This window comes from Podarcis cretensis, assembly GCF_951804945.1.
Source record: "Podarcis cretensis genome assembly, chromosome: 17".
NCBI classification, from domain to species: domain Eukaryota; kingdom Metazoa; phylum Chordata; class Lepidosauria; order Squamata; family Lacertidae; genus Podarcis; species Podarcis cretensis.
Genome location: NC_137187.1, coordinates 30,708,862 through 30,726,731, shown reverse-complemented (window position 1 = coordinate 30,726,731; position 17,870 = coordinate 30,708,862). Strand labels below are relative to the sequence as shown.

General features: G+C 44.4%; 1 protein-coding gene across 1 annotated transcript in view; it reads left to right on the top strand.

The window, feature by feature from the left end:
• Positions 1–1,715: 1,715 nt before the first annotated feature.
• Positions 1,716–17,870, top strand: part of TMEM39A (transmembrane protein 39A) — a 29,645-nt gene continuing 13,490 nt past the window's right edge. Inside the window, exons 1-2 of the mRNA XM_079959572.1 lie at positions 1,716–1,901; positions 17,332–17,525. Of these exons, the coding sequence (XP_079815698.1) occupies positions 17,413–17,525 (113 nt within the window). The 5' untranslated portion in view covers positions 1,716–1,901; positions 17,332–17,412. The remainder of the gene's footprint in view (positions 1,902–17,331; positions 17,526–17,870) is intronic.

The window sequence follows — 17,870 nt, the reverse complement described above, 5'->3', positions numbered from 1 at the left end:
AGATTGCCCCCTCCACCCTCACCCTTCCTACGCCCCTGACCACAGCACCACCCACATATTTACTGATAAGTAAATCCCATTAAATTCCTTGGACTTTACTCCCATAGGACTGTTGTCTTGGTTCTTGATGTGCGTTTGGAGTTACAGTATTATAGAACTGTATAAGGGAGGCTGGAAATGGAGGAGTATGCCGTGCACACAAGTGAGGAGGCAACAACTTAATACTGCTCCATCTCCCTCAACCTTTCCAACACCCTCTGGATGTATCTGTGCCTCTAAACACCCCTGTGAGTGATCTATTAGGGTGTGCACTATAAGCAGCAAAATTAATCTTCCCTGCTACTTCCCGCTGCTTGCCATGTTGCAACTTTACTTTACCTACAAGACTTTACTGCAGAGACTGTGTGTGTGTGTATGTGTGTGTGTGAACACAGTTTTCAAACCTGTTGCAGAGCGACTTTGAGATGCAGATATCAAAATATCAACATTTGCCCTCATAAATGAAATTGACAGCATGTCCCAGAAAGCCAATACACCTTTTAACCCTAAAGCTAAAATTCTGTGGGCGGAAGAGCAAGGTAGGGTGAATGGAAACCTGCACCTTTGCTTAACAAATCCAAAAAGTGTGGACCGTGTGTGTGTGTGTGTGTGTGTGTGAGTGTAGTAGCATCCCATAGGAACCTATTGCTCTTGTTTCTTTGTGTGTCTAGTGTCTATAGGCTCATTCCATAGGATCCTATTTTTGTGTGTGAATGCACGTGCGTTTGTGCATGGAATTTTACACATACACACACACCACATATGTTGTTGTTGTTTAGTCGTGTCCGACTCTTCGTGACCCAAGGACCAGAGCATGCCAGGCACTCCTGTCTTCCACTGCCTCCTGCAGCTTGGTCAAACTCATGTTCGTAGCTTCGAGAACACTGTCCAGCCATCTCGTCCTCTGTTGTCCCCTTCTCCTTGTGCCCTCCATGTTTCCCAGCATCAGGGTCTTTTCCAGGGAGTCTTCTCTTCTCATGAGGTGGCCAAAGTCTTGGAGCCTCAGCTTCAGGATCTGTCCCTCCAGTGAGCACTCAGGGCTGATTTCCTTCAGAATGGAGAGGTTTGATCTTCTTGCAGTCCATGGGACCCTCAAGAGTCTCCTCCAGCACCATAATTCAAAAGCATCAATTCTTCGGCGATCAGCCTTCTTGATGGTCCAGCTCTCACTTCCATACATCACTACTGGGAAAACCATGGCTTTAACTATACGGACCTTTGCTGGCAAGGTGATGTCTCTGCTTTTTAAGATGCTGTCTAGGTTTGTCATTGCTTTTCTCCCAAGAAACACCACATATAGGAGTATTTTATTCCAGTAGTTGCGTAGCAACCGCTTGAGCGAGGGGGAACCCGTGAGTGAGCGGCTTTGGGGGGGACACAGCGTTGCTTTCAAGCGTACGCCTATGGTGCAACATATAGGTAAATATATATCGCACAGACGACGCTTCCATCGCCGGCACCAGCCGAGCTGCTACCCGCTTCAGCCAAATGACGGGGGAAAGCGCCGGACGGGCAGCAGGCGTCCTTTGCCACTCCCAACATGGCGGCCGCAGCAGCCGCCGCCACTCACCTCCGCGCACTCTTCCCTTCCCGGGTTGACCGCCGCCTCCGCCGCCCCTCCCTCGTCGCACGCTGATGAGCGCATCAGCCCCTCATTGCCACGTCTCTTCAGGGCGGCAGGAGCTGCAGTCGCCGCCGCCGCCGCCGCCGCTGCTGTCGCGGCGACAACGAGCGAAGGAGGGACAAGAGGAAACGGGGAGCCGGGACGGGTCCCCTCCGCAGCCTGGCGGGCCCCCGAGAGCGGGCAGGCGGCTGCTGCTGCTGCGGCGGCGGGACCCCCTCATGGTGCTGCTAGAGAGGCGGTGAGTGGGCGCGAGCGAGCGAGCGAGCGGCCGCTCCTTCCCTCCTTCCTTCCTTCCCTCCCTCACGCTCGTGTTTTCCTCACGGCGAGGGGTGCGCGGACGGGGCGCCCCACCGTCCCAGGAAGGCCCTTCCAAGGGAGGAGGAGGAGGAGGAGGAGGAGAGGGGAGCCTCCCCCGTCGGCCTAGCTCCCGCCCGCCTTTCTTTGTCTCTCAGCCAAAGGGGAAGACCTCCTTTTTTTTAATTTCCTCTCCTTCTCCTCTTTCTTCCCCCTTCTGCTGCTCTTCATCCATTCCTCCTTCCCGTTGGGTTAATTGCCAGTTTGCTGCTGCTCAGTTACTCACTGGCATCCCAACCCGTCCCCTCCTCCCCAATACATACACTTTTCTTCCTCAGGTGCCTTTCACTTCTTTCTTTCTTTCTTTCTTTCTTTCTTTCTTTCTTTCTTTCTTTCTCTTTCTTTCTCTTTCTTTCTTTCTTCCTTCCTTTCTCTCTCTCTCTCTGTCTCTTTCTCTCTTTCTCTCTCTCACTCTCAAACACCACTTGAGAATATTTCTTATTTACTTACTTATGCATTATTGATGGATTGATTTATAGGTTTCTATGCCGTCCTTCACGTAAGGATCGCAGGGCGGTTTGTGACACAGAAACATGAAAACGCGTAAGAAGCAAAAACTCTAGCCGCGGTTTAAATGCCCATAGGTTGTATAATTAGCCAAAGGCCCCGGGAAAGAGGAACACTTTTGCTTGGCGCCTAAAGGTAGGTAATGAAGGTGCCAGGCGAGCCTCCCTGGAGACAGCATTTCACAAGCAGGGGGCCACTTCAGAAAAGGCCCCTTCCTATGTTCAGGCCTTACAGACATTGATTGCAGGGTCGAGGTTGATTCATATTGGGAGAGGTGGTTCTTCTTCCTCCTACCACTCCCCTTGATACAGTGTGGCACTCTTTCCCTCACCGAGTCCTATTTTTCTAGGAAAACTGGTGCTGGACTTAACCACGAACACCTCCCTCATTCTCTTAGAATGCCAATGGCACTCACCTGAGAGGTGGCAGAACTGAGTTCCGGTGAGTTCCAGCTGAAAAAAGTCATGCCCCCACCTCATTCTTCAACAACCCCCTTTTCTGTATAGGAATTAGGTTGCCTCACATTGAAAATAAAAAATGCCACCTCCCGTTCTCCTTGGGTGATATTATGGTTGTAGATGAAAACCTAGGGTTACCTAGTTTGTTCCCTCTGAATGTTGCTAGACCTCCACCTTCCACCAGGCCAACCAGTAACGGGGGTGGTTGGAATTGTAGTCCAACGACACCTGAACACGATTCCTAGCTAACAGGACCAGTGGTCAGGGATGATGGGAGTTGTAGTCCCAAAACATCTCGAGGGCCGAGTTTACCTAGGCTGATATGTATGTTTTTCCATTCTGTGGAGGCTGTTGAGGCTTATTTAAACTTCCCCTTTTTCTGTATCCCAAAAAAGAAATCTGGACTTGAAAGGTTTGGCTCTGCATATTAGTGTCAGGCACTTCAGGAGTATCCCTCAGAATCAGGCATTCAGCAGGAGCAAGTGACTAGCACATTTGACTGCCTCTCTAAACATTGTGTAATTTTGCCTAGGCTTCATCCTGTGCACACTTTATGGGGAAATAAGCCCGACTGAACTCAAAAAACGTCTGTCCAATTAAGCATGTGGCACAAGATAAGGTTGCACATCTGCTAAACAGTAAGGCTTGCCACATTTCAGTTAGAAGGACTAAACAGGTGGGTTCCAAACATAGCAGAGCAAACCCCAAAAAACAGGTTCAGAATTCTGATCAATTTGGTGCCCATCTAAGCCAAAACAGACACTGAAAATGAAACGATTAAAGCATAATATTGTTACCGTACTCAAATGTGTGCAGTTTGCCTGTGTAAATGTAACTTGCATATGTGGGTAAGAATGGGATTTGCTTTTTTCAGTTATCCCCCAAATTTGCAGGTATTTGGGATCTGTCTTTCAAAACACCTCCAACAGAATTTGTGTTCGTTAGGATCCACCTGTGGCTTCTGGCCCCAGTTGAGAAATTGCCCTAACAGGACAATGTTGATCAGCACCTTGAAAGTGTTAATTACAATGCAACCATTTACCTATGTTGTCATCAAAATGCACATTAACACTACATTCCTAAATGTTACTACCTCTGGAAGGAAATCCTGTGTGGATGATGGTGGTTGTTTTAAGGCGAAAGGTACTTTGAAATAATCTTGTGTGGTTTTGCTGGCTCAACATGAAATGACAAAATTTGTTATATTTTTAGTTCAGCCATGTATTCAGATGTAGTTAAGTAGGGCTTAACTCTCAGGAAGGTGAATTGCAGCTTTAATTTTCTAGTTTAAATAGCATCTCTTCCTACTATGTCAGGAAGCTATATCTTGTGGTCACTTGAACTCAGGAAGTGGCCCATGAATTTTGGACTAAAATAGGTTTGGTTTTGGTTTTACATTAGTGCACATGTGAGTAATGTCTTCATGAATAATAGATATGAAATAATGAATAATTCTTATTCTTAAAAGGGTAAATTCCCATTACTGTGAATTCATTTTTCTGAAGAATAGGCAGGAGAGGTTGGACACTCTGGTGAAGATTGGAAAAACGGGGGATTTTTGGAAACAGACACAATGAAGGGAAGCTGCCTGCTCCATTTTGAAAAATATGCTAATGGAAAAGTTTATGAAGGGCCTACTTCTGACTTACACTCAGAAACTTCTTGATATGAAGGGTCACCAAACAGTGTTTTCCTTTTTCTCAACCCTTAAAATGTGTGGATGCTCAACTTAATTTACAGCACTCTGAAACAAGTAGGTTAGCTGTCTCTCACAGATTTTCCATTTTGAAGTTGATCATCTGAATATTTCCATTGGTATCTGCAAAGGGCGTGTGCCTACTTAGGTTCCTTGTAATTACTGGTGAGGAATAGATATATGTATTCATCACTCTACTCTCTGCTAAGAACCATAGGCTGTGCATACATGCAATGCCAACAAACCATGGCTATCAGCTGGTTTAGTATTCTGTGTTTATCTCCAAATTAACAATGAGTGAGAAGCCAGCTATTCCGATTTGTTTCTCTACTCCAGGGGTAGGCAACCTAAGGTCCGTGGGCCGGATGCGGCCTATGGACGGTCCGGGAATCAGCATGTTTTTACATGAGTAGAATGTGTCCTTTTATTTAAAATGCATCTCTGGGTTATTTGTGGGGCTTCCCTGGTATTTTTACATGAGTAGAATGTGTGTTTTTATTTAAAATGCATCTCTGGGTTATTTGTGGGGCAAAGGAATTCGTTCATTCCCCCCCCCCCATATAGTCTGGCCCACCACATGGTCTGAGGGATGGTGGACCGGCCCACAACTGAAAAAGGTTGCTGATCCCTGCTCTACTCCTTAGAAAAAGAGGAGCAAGGTAGGGACTCCTTGCTAATGTGCAGACTAATTAGATTTCTTGGTAGCATTATGGACGAATGTGGCCATTGTCCAGTGAATCGAGCGTTGAGTTTAAATCCAGTCTTTTTCATGTAGCACTGTACACTGTTGTGCTGCTGTGCAATTCTAGGTATAGCCAAGCTGTTGTAAGTGGTGTGAGCATTGGCAACAATACTGGTAAGGATCAACAAGGCCGTGGTGCTATATTCCTGGCTAGGAAACTGTTTTGATTTCTCCAGCTGGTTGTAGCAGTTGCCAGCTGCTGTTGCAAAGCAACTGGGCCATACTGTTTTTCAGTCCTAGGTATGTCTGAGCTTTGCCATGGGCTTTATGCACATGGGCACCTCCATGGCAGTTTTAGTGGGTCACACCTTCTAGTTAGCAATCCTAAGTGTATTTTGAAATGAGACTTTAAAATAAGCATATTGAGGATCGGAGTACTGATTCTTGTGGCGATAAATGATTAGATTTCATCCTCATCTCTGATTTTAAAGACAAAATGTGCTAAGGCACAATATATTTATCCAAACTAATCCTTGTCACACCATCAGCCTTTATATTTTTCGTGAATATAAAAGTCTATTTTAATTGAAGTCTCTGTCTCTGTCTCTCTAGATATATATCTTCAAGGCTAAATGCTAAGAGTGGCTTTATCTCTCCATTCCATCTGAATCAGGCTAGGTGTCTGAGGTTCTAGAACAGTGCCTAGAGGCATTAATGGGCTGGATGGGGGCCAGCAAATTGAAACTTGAGTTAGACAAGATGGCAGTATTATGCTTGCAGAGTTTTCCAAGAAATGGAAAGACAAGGCTGCTTTGGATGGGATTGCACTCCCCAGAGAAGGGCAGGTTCATAGTTCAGATGTTTTGGCAAAATGATGGTTGGTGCTAAACAGGAAATAGAGAGAGAAGCCATGTACCAGAGGCTGGAAGGGGAGGAAAGCATGCAAGTCCATGACTCATTCATAATCTTCCAAACTATGTTGGAAAGGTGCCACTCTTTAAATATGCAGTATCTTGCTCCCTTGGTTAATTAAATTAAAAAGCAGGTGACATAGCTTCTTTGTTTTTTTTTTTTTAATTTTCCCCAAGCTTGGTTTCTAAATTGGTGCAACGTTACAAAATATAGTTCTGAATTTGGAAGTACTCGAAGGGTATGAACAGTGTTAGAAACTGGCACCTTAAACCTAGGTTATGGGCGCAACAAGGGATTGTCTAGGCGCACTTTTTTATAACAAGAATACAAAGCTGAAAATGAATGAACTGCAGCTAAAATCTTATGTTCATTTTTCATCTGGTCTATTCCTTCCCTTGCCCACCCCCCTAATATTCTTAAGAGGGTTTCTTCTCCAGTCTTCACAGAACAGCTGGAAGTGGGGAGGCAGAAAAAGGTCCTCCTTTCCTTCCACTCTGCAGTTTTAATCTGAAATTTTAGGCGCAGTACTGCCCCCAGAGCTCAGAAATTGCTCGCGCTAATAAAATTCCCTGTCACAAAATGCGCCTAGAACAATGGGAGTTTCGAACACTGGATATAATCTGATGTAAGTATTACAATTTATGTAGTCATAAGAAGAGTATTTCAGGAAAGAATATTTTTTCCCATAATCTGCCTAATGGTTGCTTATGATTTCATTGGTGTCCTGAGCACACCCAGCCCAAGGAAGACAAACGGTGGGTAGCATAATTCTTTATTGACAAAGCACACAATTACAGTAGTTCCTAAGGTGCACAGAACATGTGCACATACTTCTGCCGACAAGTGGCTGGCATCCCCTCCTCAGGCTTATGCTCTGAGCTGGACTGTTGGTGTAACCACGTCTCCATCCAAACTCGGGTACCTCCATCTGACGGCCCACGTTCACCATCCAGGTACCCTGTCTTCCTCCTCTCCTGGTGCATCCTACCCTTCCTCTCACTCGGGCTCCTGTCCTGCATCCCTTCCCCATATGTTCCTGCTCAGACTCTTCCACTCCCTCCAGCCCTGACTCCTGTCTCGCAGGAGGCATAAACCCCATAAATCGCTGCTCCCTTCCCCTGGGTCGGCCTCTGGCCCTGCAGCCACCGCCACCAACAGTCCATCTCCTCTGCCCTGCCAGTTCACTTCGGTTCCATGTTTTCAATATGGGCACATTCAACCTTGCCCATAATCTTTCCTTCTCTGGCTTCACTGTGCAAAGGTCTTCTGCTCCCTCAAAAGATACTGCAACTATCTTGATTCCTCTCTTTCTTCCTTCAAATCTCACCTCGGAACTCAACTTTTTCCATAAAGCCTTTGACATAACCCCTTAGTTCCTACGCACTATGGTAACTAGGCATGGAACTAAGCCTAAATTAAATACATATGAACAGAAGCACCCACATGTTGTTTGATGTTTACCGCATCTCCTCTTTCTTTGTTGTAAGATTACACTGCAAGCTCTTCAGTGTAGGAAAACCTTTTTTATACACTATAAAATATCACGCTTACTGATGGTGCTGTATAAATATAGGTTTACTTTTATCTTCCTTTAATCTAAGCAAACAAATGTTACATATGTTTCAGTAAATAATTATCCCTTATGTATTTAGTTAGGCTGATCTTCAACTCTCCTCCTGTAATAAATCCTGCTTGGTCACACTTGGTATGCAACTAGTCACTATTGATAAGAGGAAGTTGATTAATAGTTTATAAATCCTAGTTCAATAATGAGATTGGGTGGTAGAGGTGAATCAGAATCTCTCACTTAAAAGGATGTCCCCGCCCCCATCGCTTTTGCAGAGGATTCCATGCAAACCTGTATGGGTTCCTCTGCTAAAACAGTTTGGTGGAGGACTTCCCAACTTCAAAATTTCAAAGCACCTTGCACATTGTGATGTCATGTGATTGACAGTAGTTTGGCCCATTCACCTGTCAAATATGACCAGGAACTGCCTGTGGAACCAAAAAGGTTTCTCACTCCTGCTTTATAAGTTTAGATCCAGACTTAGTCTGGTATTCAGTGTTAGTCATACTCAGAACAGATGTACTAAAATCAGTGGTCTTACGCAATTCATAGCACAGTCCCCTACATGTCTGCTTAGAAGTAAGTCCTGTTGAGGTCAAAGGGGCTTACCTGCAGGTATGTGGTGCAGGTCATCAACCTAAGTTGGATATCACCCACCGTTCTAACTTCAGTCCCAGTGATTTCAGTAGGGTCTTCTCTAAGCACGACTAAGTATGCATCCAAACTTGGTCTGTTTCCAGCACCTGTATCCCTTTCACTAGTGTCTCACTAGTCCAGAGGTCGCAAACATATTGAGTGGGCACATTTGAGAATGTTGAGAAAGTAGTATAGGTGCGTGTATTGTTAGAAACTGGGATAGGAATGCTAGGAGCTATGTGGCTCCTGGGACCTAGGCTGTGGGCGCCAAAACAAAATGTCTAGGCGCCTTTTTTCTTTCTACCCTGCTACCAGACCAGGCAGCCCACAACAACAACAAACAAAATGCTGCTGGGCCAGTCTGGAGGTCTTCAGGGTAGTGTAGCCGCTATACCCCACCAAACACCTCATTTGCCCGGCAGCGAAAAATATTATTATTATTATTATTATTATTATTATTATTATTATTATTGCTGCCTGGTGAATCAGGTGACTGCAGAGTAGTGCAGCAGCAAAAAATGTGTCTTTTCCTACCAGTCTACCTTGCCTTTTCCTACCAGTCTTCCTACCTGATTCACCTTGGGAGTGCGGCAGCAAAAAAAAAGGGGGGGGGAGTATATCTTTTGCTGCTGCGCTACTGGGCAGATCAGTTGTTTGGCGGGGTAGCGCAGCAGCAAGAGACATGCATCTTTTGCTGCCGCTCTACCTGGCAGACCAGCTGACTGCAACTAGGAAAGTGAAGATGCTAGGCACTAAGCATGGCTCCTGGACATTTCCATTCAGTCGCAAAATGTGACTGGCGCCTGGCTAATTATGAATGCTGGAACATGGCAGCTGTAGTGTGTCTGACATAACACAAAATGGCTGCCACATGTAAAGAAATGGAAAGAGACAGAAACAGAAAAAGATGTGGGCATCCCCCTACCACTGCCAGTCTCATGCATTTTGGATTTTTGAGGAGATAACTTACTGAGCCTTTTGCAGGCATCATAGGAGGTACTAGTGGGCACACCAGTACCCATGGGCACCAGGTTGGCAATCCCTGCTCTAATGTTTTCAATTAATTCATTTTTCTAAGCTCAATAAATGTAAACTGAGAGACCAGTTCCATGCTTTTGTTAAAATGGTGCTGTATAAATAATAAATACTCATAATGTAAACTTATATTTCTTAAAAGGATTCAATGAGTTTCTGTTGTGAAACAAAAATAAAAAATAGATTGAATCCAATCCATGTTAGTCATGACTAACAAGACCCATTGATTTCAGTGGGACTTATGTGTGACTACATTAAACTGGATCCATTCCAGTATATTTTTTAAAGAAATGTCCATCAAGACAAGGCACCAATCATGCAAATTATGTTGAAATGATATAAAATACCTCTATTTTTTGAATACTTTTAATTAGCCTGTCCATCCATCTCCTGATTCTTAGGGTCATTAAAATCTCTTCCCGTCACTCAACATGTCATTTCCAGTGGTTTTCAATAGAAGCAAAAAAGATGTGTGCCAAGTTGACTGCTTGTATGTTAACAGAAAGAATGTGTATCCCTAATTCACACCTTGTAAAAATATATCTGCTTTCAGAATCAGCCTTATTGTGAAAATGTCACCATGTGAAAAGCTTTTTTTGTGTTAACTCATTTCGTTTTCAAAATCCAGTCAGTACTTACGATTGCATCATATTATGCAAAAAACATTTCACTATTTTGTGCATCTTATTTAGATTATCTCACTTGTTTTGATTCTCTTATGGTGTGGAGTTCCTTGGTGGGTGGACAAGTTCTTCGTGGTGTTCATGAGGAGGGATAGGTCCCCACCTCCCTTCATTCATTTGGGCATGTGCCCTTCTGTGCATGCTACACTCTCTCTTGGACTACAGGAGAACAAATTATTTCTAGTAGCAATTAATAGAGAAGCGTAGCATGGTTTGCCAGTGCCTGGGGTGGGTGCGCAATGCTTCAGCCCTCACTGCCGCCACCACCACTGGAATATGCCCCTACCCACTAGAGCCAAGCAGAACCACATTGCACTGCCTGCCCACCCACACGAGGGGCTGGCCGACGCAGCCCTTGGATCGCCCCAGCCTCACAAATTAGATTGGGACTGGCAGGGTGGTGTGCAAAGCATGCAACAGCCATGCTCCCTTTGATCCCTGCTTTGCAAAGCAAGGGAGAGGCTGGTACCGAAAGGTACATGGCTGTTGCGTCCTTCTCATATCGCCCTGCTGGGCAAATCATTCAGATCAGATCCCAGCCTTGCAAAGCAGCACAGGGCTGGCAGGGCAGCGTGAGGGGCCAAATGTGCCGTGCCCCCTAAAAAAATGTGCCCAGGGCCATCAGCCTGGCAACCCCCTCCACACTACGCCCCTGAATTAATGTGTTTTTCAACCTTGCTTCCATGCATAGTATCTTCTTCTGAGGCTGCTGCGTTCGTGTTGGCTTGTAAGAACTTGTTGATTTTTAATCACTTGTAAACATACCTTGTGGTAAAGCAATATGTTATGCAGACTCCATTGATCAGGTCTGAAGCTGCATAAATATCTGGGATAACACACATAATGGAATGAATGCACCAAAATAAGAATGACTTTGATTCAGAACAGAATGACTCTGTGAGCTTCCCCCAAGTTTTGAAAAACACAAATAGCTGGGAATTGCAGCGTGCGTATACTTGGCAGAAACCATTTAGGGCTTCCCAAAGAAAAGCAAGACCCTTGTGAAATTATTTGTTGCAGTGTGGTCCTATCTTCCTGGGACCTTAACTTCATGGTGCTTGCAACCTTGCATGTGACTGGGAAAAGTTGCTTTTGGTGGGCATTAATCAGGTTGTGGCAGAAAAGCAGGTGGTTCCCCGACTTCCTACCTGCATGCTTTTGCCAGCTCCAAACTATCTCCATTATGGAAAAAGCTGCTGAGCTGTGCAAAACTGTCTAATACAGGGAAAGTCTAATACTTTTTCCTTCCCAGTACTGTTTACCAGCTCCTGGCTGCCCCCACTGATGGTGTCTCGTCGTGATTTTAATGGGTTGTTGGTGCCAAGTTTAAACATGGATTAAATATTTGCTACCCACGCGTATACCTATGACCTTATCTCGGTTACAGAATTTAAATTGTCGGCTGCGCTTAGGCCAGCCCTGCTTCTGACTGTCTCTGGGAGTAGACAGGTTTTGCTTGTGTGAAGTAAACGGGCAAAGTCCCAGTGCTTGATGGTGGCCCACTTTTTGGCTAATACCTAAGCCTTAGTCTAATGTCTTAGATGTGGGGTTCCTTTTTAAGACAGCAGCTGTATAGGTTCTGAGTAGTACAGCAAGAATGAACCACATAATACTGGTTCTGCTGGTGCACTGGCTACCAGTTTGTGCCCAATTCAAGGGATTAACTTTGGTTTATAAAGCTTTTAATGACTTAAGAGCCAAATATCTGAAGGAGTGCCTTTCTTGGTACTGTATTTGCAGGCCTGTGCCTGAGGGCCCAATCCAGCTAATCCATCTTGCTAGCAGAAGCGCGCACAAGGACTTCCACAGTGACTCTTCCTCCTCGACCACCAAATTGGCTTGGGTGGGTTGCGATAGCCCCCAGAATAGCGCACCGGGACAGAGAGGGGGAGATCTTGCTATCAGGCAAGCAAAAATGATATTCCTAGTGCTGCGTTGAATTCCTCCCTTAGGATTGACTGAGGGGGTCTTTCTCATGGTTCTGCCAATGAGTGTGGCAGTTGAGAGGGAGCATAATGCAGAGCTTTCTCTGTGAGTGTGCCCCATTTTCCTGGAACTTTCTCCCCGTCAGTGGTGCATTGGCTGTCTACCACGTTAAGCTCCTTTGCATGTTTAATCACTTTTTTATGCTTGTGTGTGGAGGAGCTGCTGCTGAATTACTGTTTTGGTTCCGTTGACTGTAATTGCGTTGTATTATCCATGTATTTATAATGTTAATTTTATATTGATTTATACAAAAACACACACATCCAGGGAGCCTTTACGATGAAGGGCAGTTTAAAAGTTCAAAAATAATTAATAGTAATGGTTCCTAATAAAACTGAAGGGTGCACAGTATGAGTAATTTGGCTACTGCATGTAAGCAAACATGGCAAGTTATCTGCATGTACAGTGGTGCCTCGCAAGACGAAATTAATCCGTTCCGCGAGTCTCTTCGTCTTGCAGTTTTTTCGTCTTGCGAAGCACGGCTATTAGCGGCTATTAAAGGCTTAACGGCTTTAAGAAAAAGGAAACGAACTCGCAAGACGTTTCGTCTTGCGAAGCAAGCCCATAGGGAAATTCGTCTTGCGAAGCACCTCAAAAAATGGAAAACTCTTTCATCTAGCGAGTTTTTCGTCTTGCGAGGCATTCGTCTTGCGGGGCACCACTGTATTATGTTTATATGCAATGACACTGAATATGGTGTTTGCAGCACCAGTGAATACAACAGATAGAATTGCCTAACCATTAGCAAGACGAGGCCAAAGCAGTTTGCCAGTTCTTTTGATTTGTGGGCCTTCTACTATAAGAGGTGGAGTATATATACACATTTCAAATCAAGATTTCTTGCATAGTAAAAGTATTGCCTTATAGTATATTGGTCCAGTTCACACATAACGTTAAGCGAGTTAAAACTGTGAGCCTGGATGCAGACATAATGCTAGGCCAAACCATGGCTGTAACCCACCCAGGAACCTTAGGGTGAAGGGCGGATAATAAATTAGTAGTAGTAATAGTCCCTCAATCCATATGATAACAATTCAGTGTTAGAAACTGAGATATGAAAGCTAGGAGCTAAATGGCACCTTAAACCTAGGTTATGGGTGCAACAATGGAATGTCTAGGCACACTTTTTTATAACAAGAATACAAAGCTGAAAATGAATGAACTGCAGCTAAAATCTTATGTTCATTTTTCACATGTGCCTAGAACAATGGGAATTTCAAATGCTGTCACAATTGTCCAAAATCTAGCCATATTTTTCTCTATTACCTAGCTCTATCCAAATTTTAACAGAAAAGTTTCCTTTTTAGCAAGTTTTTAAAATTCTACATTTTGTGATTAGTTGTTCTTGCGATGCCAGTAGAATCACTTTTTCTACCAAAGTGGCAGCTGTTTAGGATCTTGTCAGCCTTTGTCGCCAGTAATTCAGGCTTCCCTTTAATGCACATATGTGTTTGTGTTCTCTCACATGACATCATTTTCTCTACTCTCTTTATGTTTATCTTTAGTCACAAAGCAGAAATCAGGGAATCTGAACGAAAAGTCAGTTTTATGTACATGCTGCTTTTTTCCCTACTAATAGTATTTTATTCTGATTGACAGCGTTATCCAAGGTCAGTAAATAAAAGATTTGGCCAACTTTGAACTCGAAAGTCCAGTGTGTCAATATGGAAGCTGGCCTCCATAAGGCAAACAGTGTTGCTGCAATACATACAGGTCTTTAGACATAAAAAATAATTGCAACTGAGCAAAGACTTGGCTCTCCAGATCGTAACAGAATGTTGCATATATTTTAATTAAAGCTTTCAGTGATAAAACTAAGCACATTCTGATATCTCTCTCATTAGAATCAACAGGACTGAAGCACTTCTAATGTGGTTGGACTATGCCCCTATTTTGTAAAAGGCAGTTGAAAGTGAATCCATGCTGTCATGTGATGCATTTACTAAATGATCCCAGGAAATCCGCCTAGATACGTATCCTGTCTTGTAGTTTTAATGTGGCAGTAGATAACTCTTACCATGGGCAGGAATGTAGATAACAACACTGAGAGTAAGAAACAAGAAGTGATTAGGACATTGAGTTCTTATCCCCTGAATAAGGGGTAATATTTTGATCTACGTTTGTATGGCCACAAAACCTATTTTGATATACACAATGTTCTCATCTTTCATCTACATCTTTTGGCAGCCCCACCATATCAACATGCTTGCTTCACATGTTAATTCTCAATAGAGGCCTATGCCTTGGCAGCTAAATGTCATCTTGTAGCATCTCAACTGGTCAAGTGAAGTAACGCCATAATCGAAGAGCACTGCTAGTTCAATAGTTCATCTATTTTGGAATCCTGTTTCCAGCAGTGGCTCCAACTGAATGAGATTTCCAGCTAAATGTCTCCAGGATGCTCACAAGCAGAGCATGAAGACAAGGGACCTCCCTTGTTTTGATCCTTGGCAGCTGGTATCCAGAGGTGCAGTGCTTCTGAACATGGGCGCCCCTTTAGATTAATCAGTGACTAGTTTCTACGATCGCGGATGTCAGGGAACTGCCATCGGAGCCAGAGGCGGAGGGAAGGCTCCAGAGCGATGCCGCAGAGGGTCCCAGCAGGGAGAGAGGCAGCCCATCTGCTGGGGAAGGAAATCAGCGTAACACCAGGGGTGAAGGGGGGCAGATGGGGGAATCGGAGAGAAGGCTCCAGGACTCTTCACCGGAGACCAGTGGGGAGAGCACGGGTCCTCCGCTGCCCACACCCTCCCTGCGCAGAAGACTTCCGCGCAGGGAGAGTAGGAGGAGACTTGGTGTCAAAGAACTTCTTTGCTGGAAGAAGTTTAAGAAACGCCCACTGACGGATTCTGCCAGCGACTGAGACAGCCACGAGTGCAAGGCTGTCCAGAGAGAAAGGGTTCAACCAGGCAACCTAGCCAGGAGTCGCGGCAACTTACGCACGAGCAAAGGCGATCTTCACAACTTACAGAATTCACTCTAATTATGCCTCATGGGATGTACTCTCTTCTGTTAGTCCTAAATCAGCTGCCATTTTCACTGTGCAACCCTGAGGTCTGGTATTGAGGAGGAAACAATTCTCTAGGCTTGTCAAGCACTTCCTCAAATGGAAATTCCTATGGGAACTCCTCTGGAACTCCCTGCCCTGAGTGATCTGGTGCCTGTTAAAGGTTCATCTGCTTTGTCAGACATTTGCCAGTCGTATTTTCTGTGGCTCTCCCTACTTTTAGAAGTTTTTATTGCATTACTTCTGATCTTGTTTTTTATAATGTTAGTTGCCTTGGGCATTATTAATGGAAAGGCAGGGTACATATTTATGTACTAAAATACAAAAAAATTAAGGGACTCCAACCCTTTGAGTTTTGTTGCCCTTCTCTGAACTTATACTGTAGATGAGGCGAGCAGGACTGTATACAGATTGCAAACACAATGTACACTATAAACACATATTGGCCGTTTTTTTTTCATTTTCTCCTCTAATAATCCCTAACATGGAATTGTCCTTTCGTTTTTGCTGTGTACCAAGTTGATTGTTTCTGTTCTGGGTTTTCAGCATCCCAAATAAATCAGTGTCAACCACAACTTAGGCCACATCATTGTTCATATAAACCTCCCAATAGGAAACGTCGTATGCTGGTTTTCAACTTTCAATAATAATTAAATATAGGACCAATAGCTATTACTGACAATTACTTTGAAGTAAAGGAGGAAAGCTTGGAATGATTGTTAGTCATGGCAACTTACTCCTTTGTGTGAGTCTAGATTAAAATAATGTCATGCACATCGGTGGTGCTATAAAAATGGTCTGCATTATGTGCCCTAACTATATTATCTTCCTAATTCTGGTGGCTATGTGGCCTTCCTAATGTCTAAAATGTCTATAAAGGTAAAGGGTATAGGGACCCCTGACCATTAGGTCGTGACCGACTAGGGTTGCGGCGCTCATCTCACTTTATTGGCTAAGGGAGCCCGGCGTACAGCTTCCGGGTCATGTGGACAGCATGACTAAGATGGTTCTGGCAAACCAGAGCAGCGCACGGAAATACCGTTTACCTTCCCACCGGAGCGGTACCTATTTATCTACTTGCACTTTGATGTGCTTTCGAACTGCTAGGTGGGCAGGAGCAGGGACCGAGCAACGAGAGCTCACTCTGTCACGGGGATTCGAACCACCAACCTTCCGATCGGCAAGTCCTAGGCTCTGTGGTTTAACCCACAGCTCCACCCAGGTCCCTACAATGTCTATAGTCCATCACTATTGGCCATGCTGGCTAGGGTAGATAGGAACAAGGCACAGGACATTTGGAGAGGCCACAGATTCCCCACCTATCTTCTAACCTATAATGGTTATGTTCCCTGGCGTGGGCTGAGGGTGAGGTGTGGATTTCTACTCCCAGGTGGTAGTTGGGGATCAGTGAAAGTAGAAACAAAAGCGCAATTAATAGGCTGGGATCCAGAAATCCAGGTACTGTCTCATATTTGCCATTGTTGTGAAACAACACTGTCTTCATTCAAATCCGTCTTTTCCGATGTATCAGAGCGGAAATATAATTATTTGTTTTAGTAGGATCCAAAGTATTGTGCTTCAAGTTACACTTGCCAAAATGCCCTGTTCATATGAGGGGTCCAGTAGCATTGACATCTTTGCAGCTAGTCACCCATGTGAGGATTTCTGCAGACATTTTGCAGAAGTCAAAACTCTCGGGTACTGTAAATTGTTAAGGAATGTTGCTAATATTTTAGATAAGAATGTAAGAAGAGCCCTGCAAAATCGGACCAAAAACCAGTATAGTCTTTCATCCCGTCCTTCCAATACCAATCCTAGGGGAATTTCACTTCATCCTTCCAATTGGAAAACTGCCTGTTGTTTCTTCTTTCTGTTTCCTGTTCCTTAAACTTAAGTTAGTACTCCCTAAGTCCTGTTGTCTTATCTCATGGCTGATAAGCTGGTTCAGGATTCTTTGTTGCAGGATTTTATTGAAAGTGTCTGAAGTACACCGTGCCAGCTGAATTCCTCCTATCCATATGCTTCTTGACACTTTGTAAAAGGCTAGTTTTGGGGCCATGGGAGTTATCCAAGGCACTTAGTTCATTTTAGCAGATGCTTGAGGCACAGTTGAACTAATTTCTTTCTTTTTTTCCTCATTTGCAGAGCTGGAAAGTCTTGCGAATTGTTACCTAGATCTCAGGGCAAAGGCTGCCAGAGGTGGAAGAGGTGGATTGGTTCCTGGTCATGCCCGGTGGAAGGAGGGGACCCAGTCGGCAGCAGCTAAGCCGTTCAGCTTTGCCTTCTCTCCAGACGTTGGTTGGTGGGAACTGTGGCAACGGCACTAGTCTAAGAAACAGGTTAAGTCAAAACGTAATATTGTGGGCTTCAATGTGGGAGGCAGAACTTTTGTTATTACTTGTCATCATCAGGTCACACTTGGGTTCACAAGAATCTTGTTTCTTTACACTTGTTGTTGCCCTGAATTTGACAGTGTGTGATTGCCTGACTCTGTGTTTGGCTCATTTTATATCTCATACCCTGTTGGGCAATGGAGGTATTCAGGTGGATTGTCACCTCAGGCATTTGTCTGGAAGACAGGAAATACCTGACCTGAAAGCCTTTGCATACCCCTTTCCCTCAGGTGGCCCATCCGTTCCAGTTCATAAGGTACAGCACACATGAAAAGAAAGCACTACAGTGGT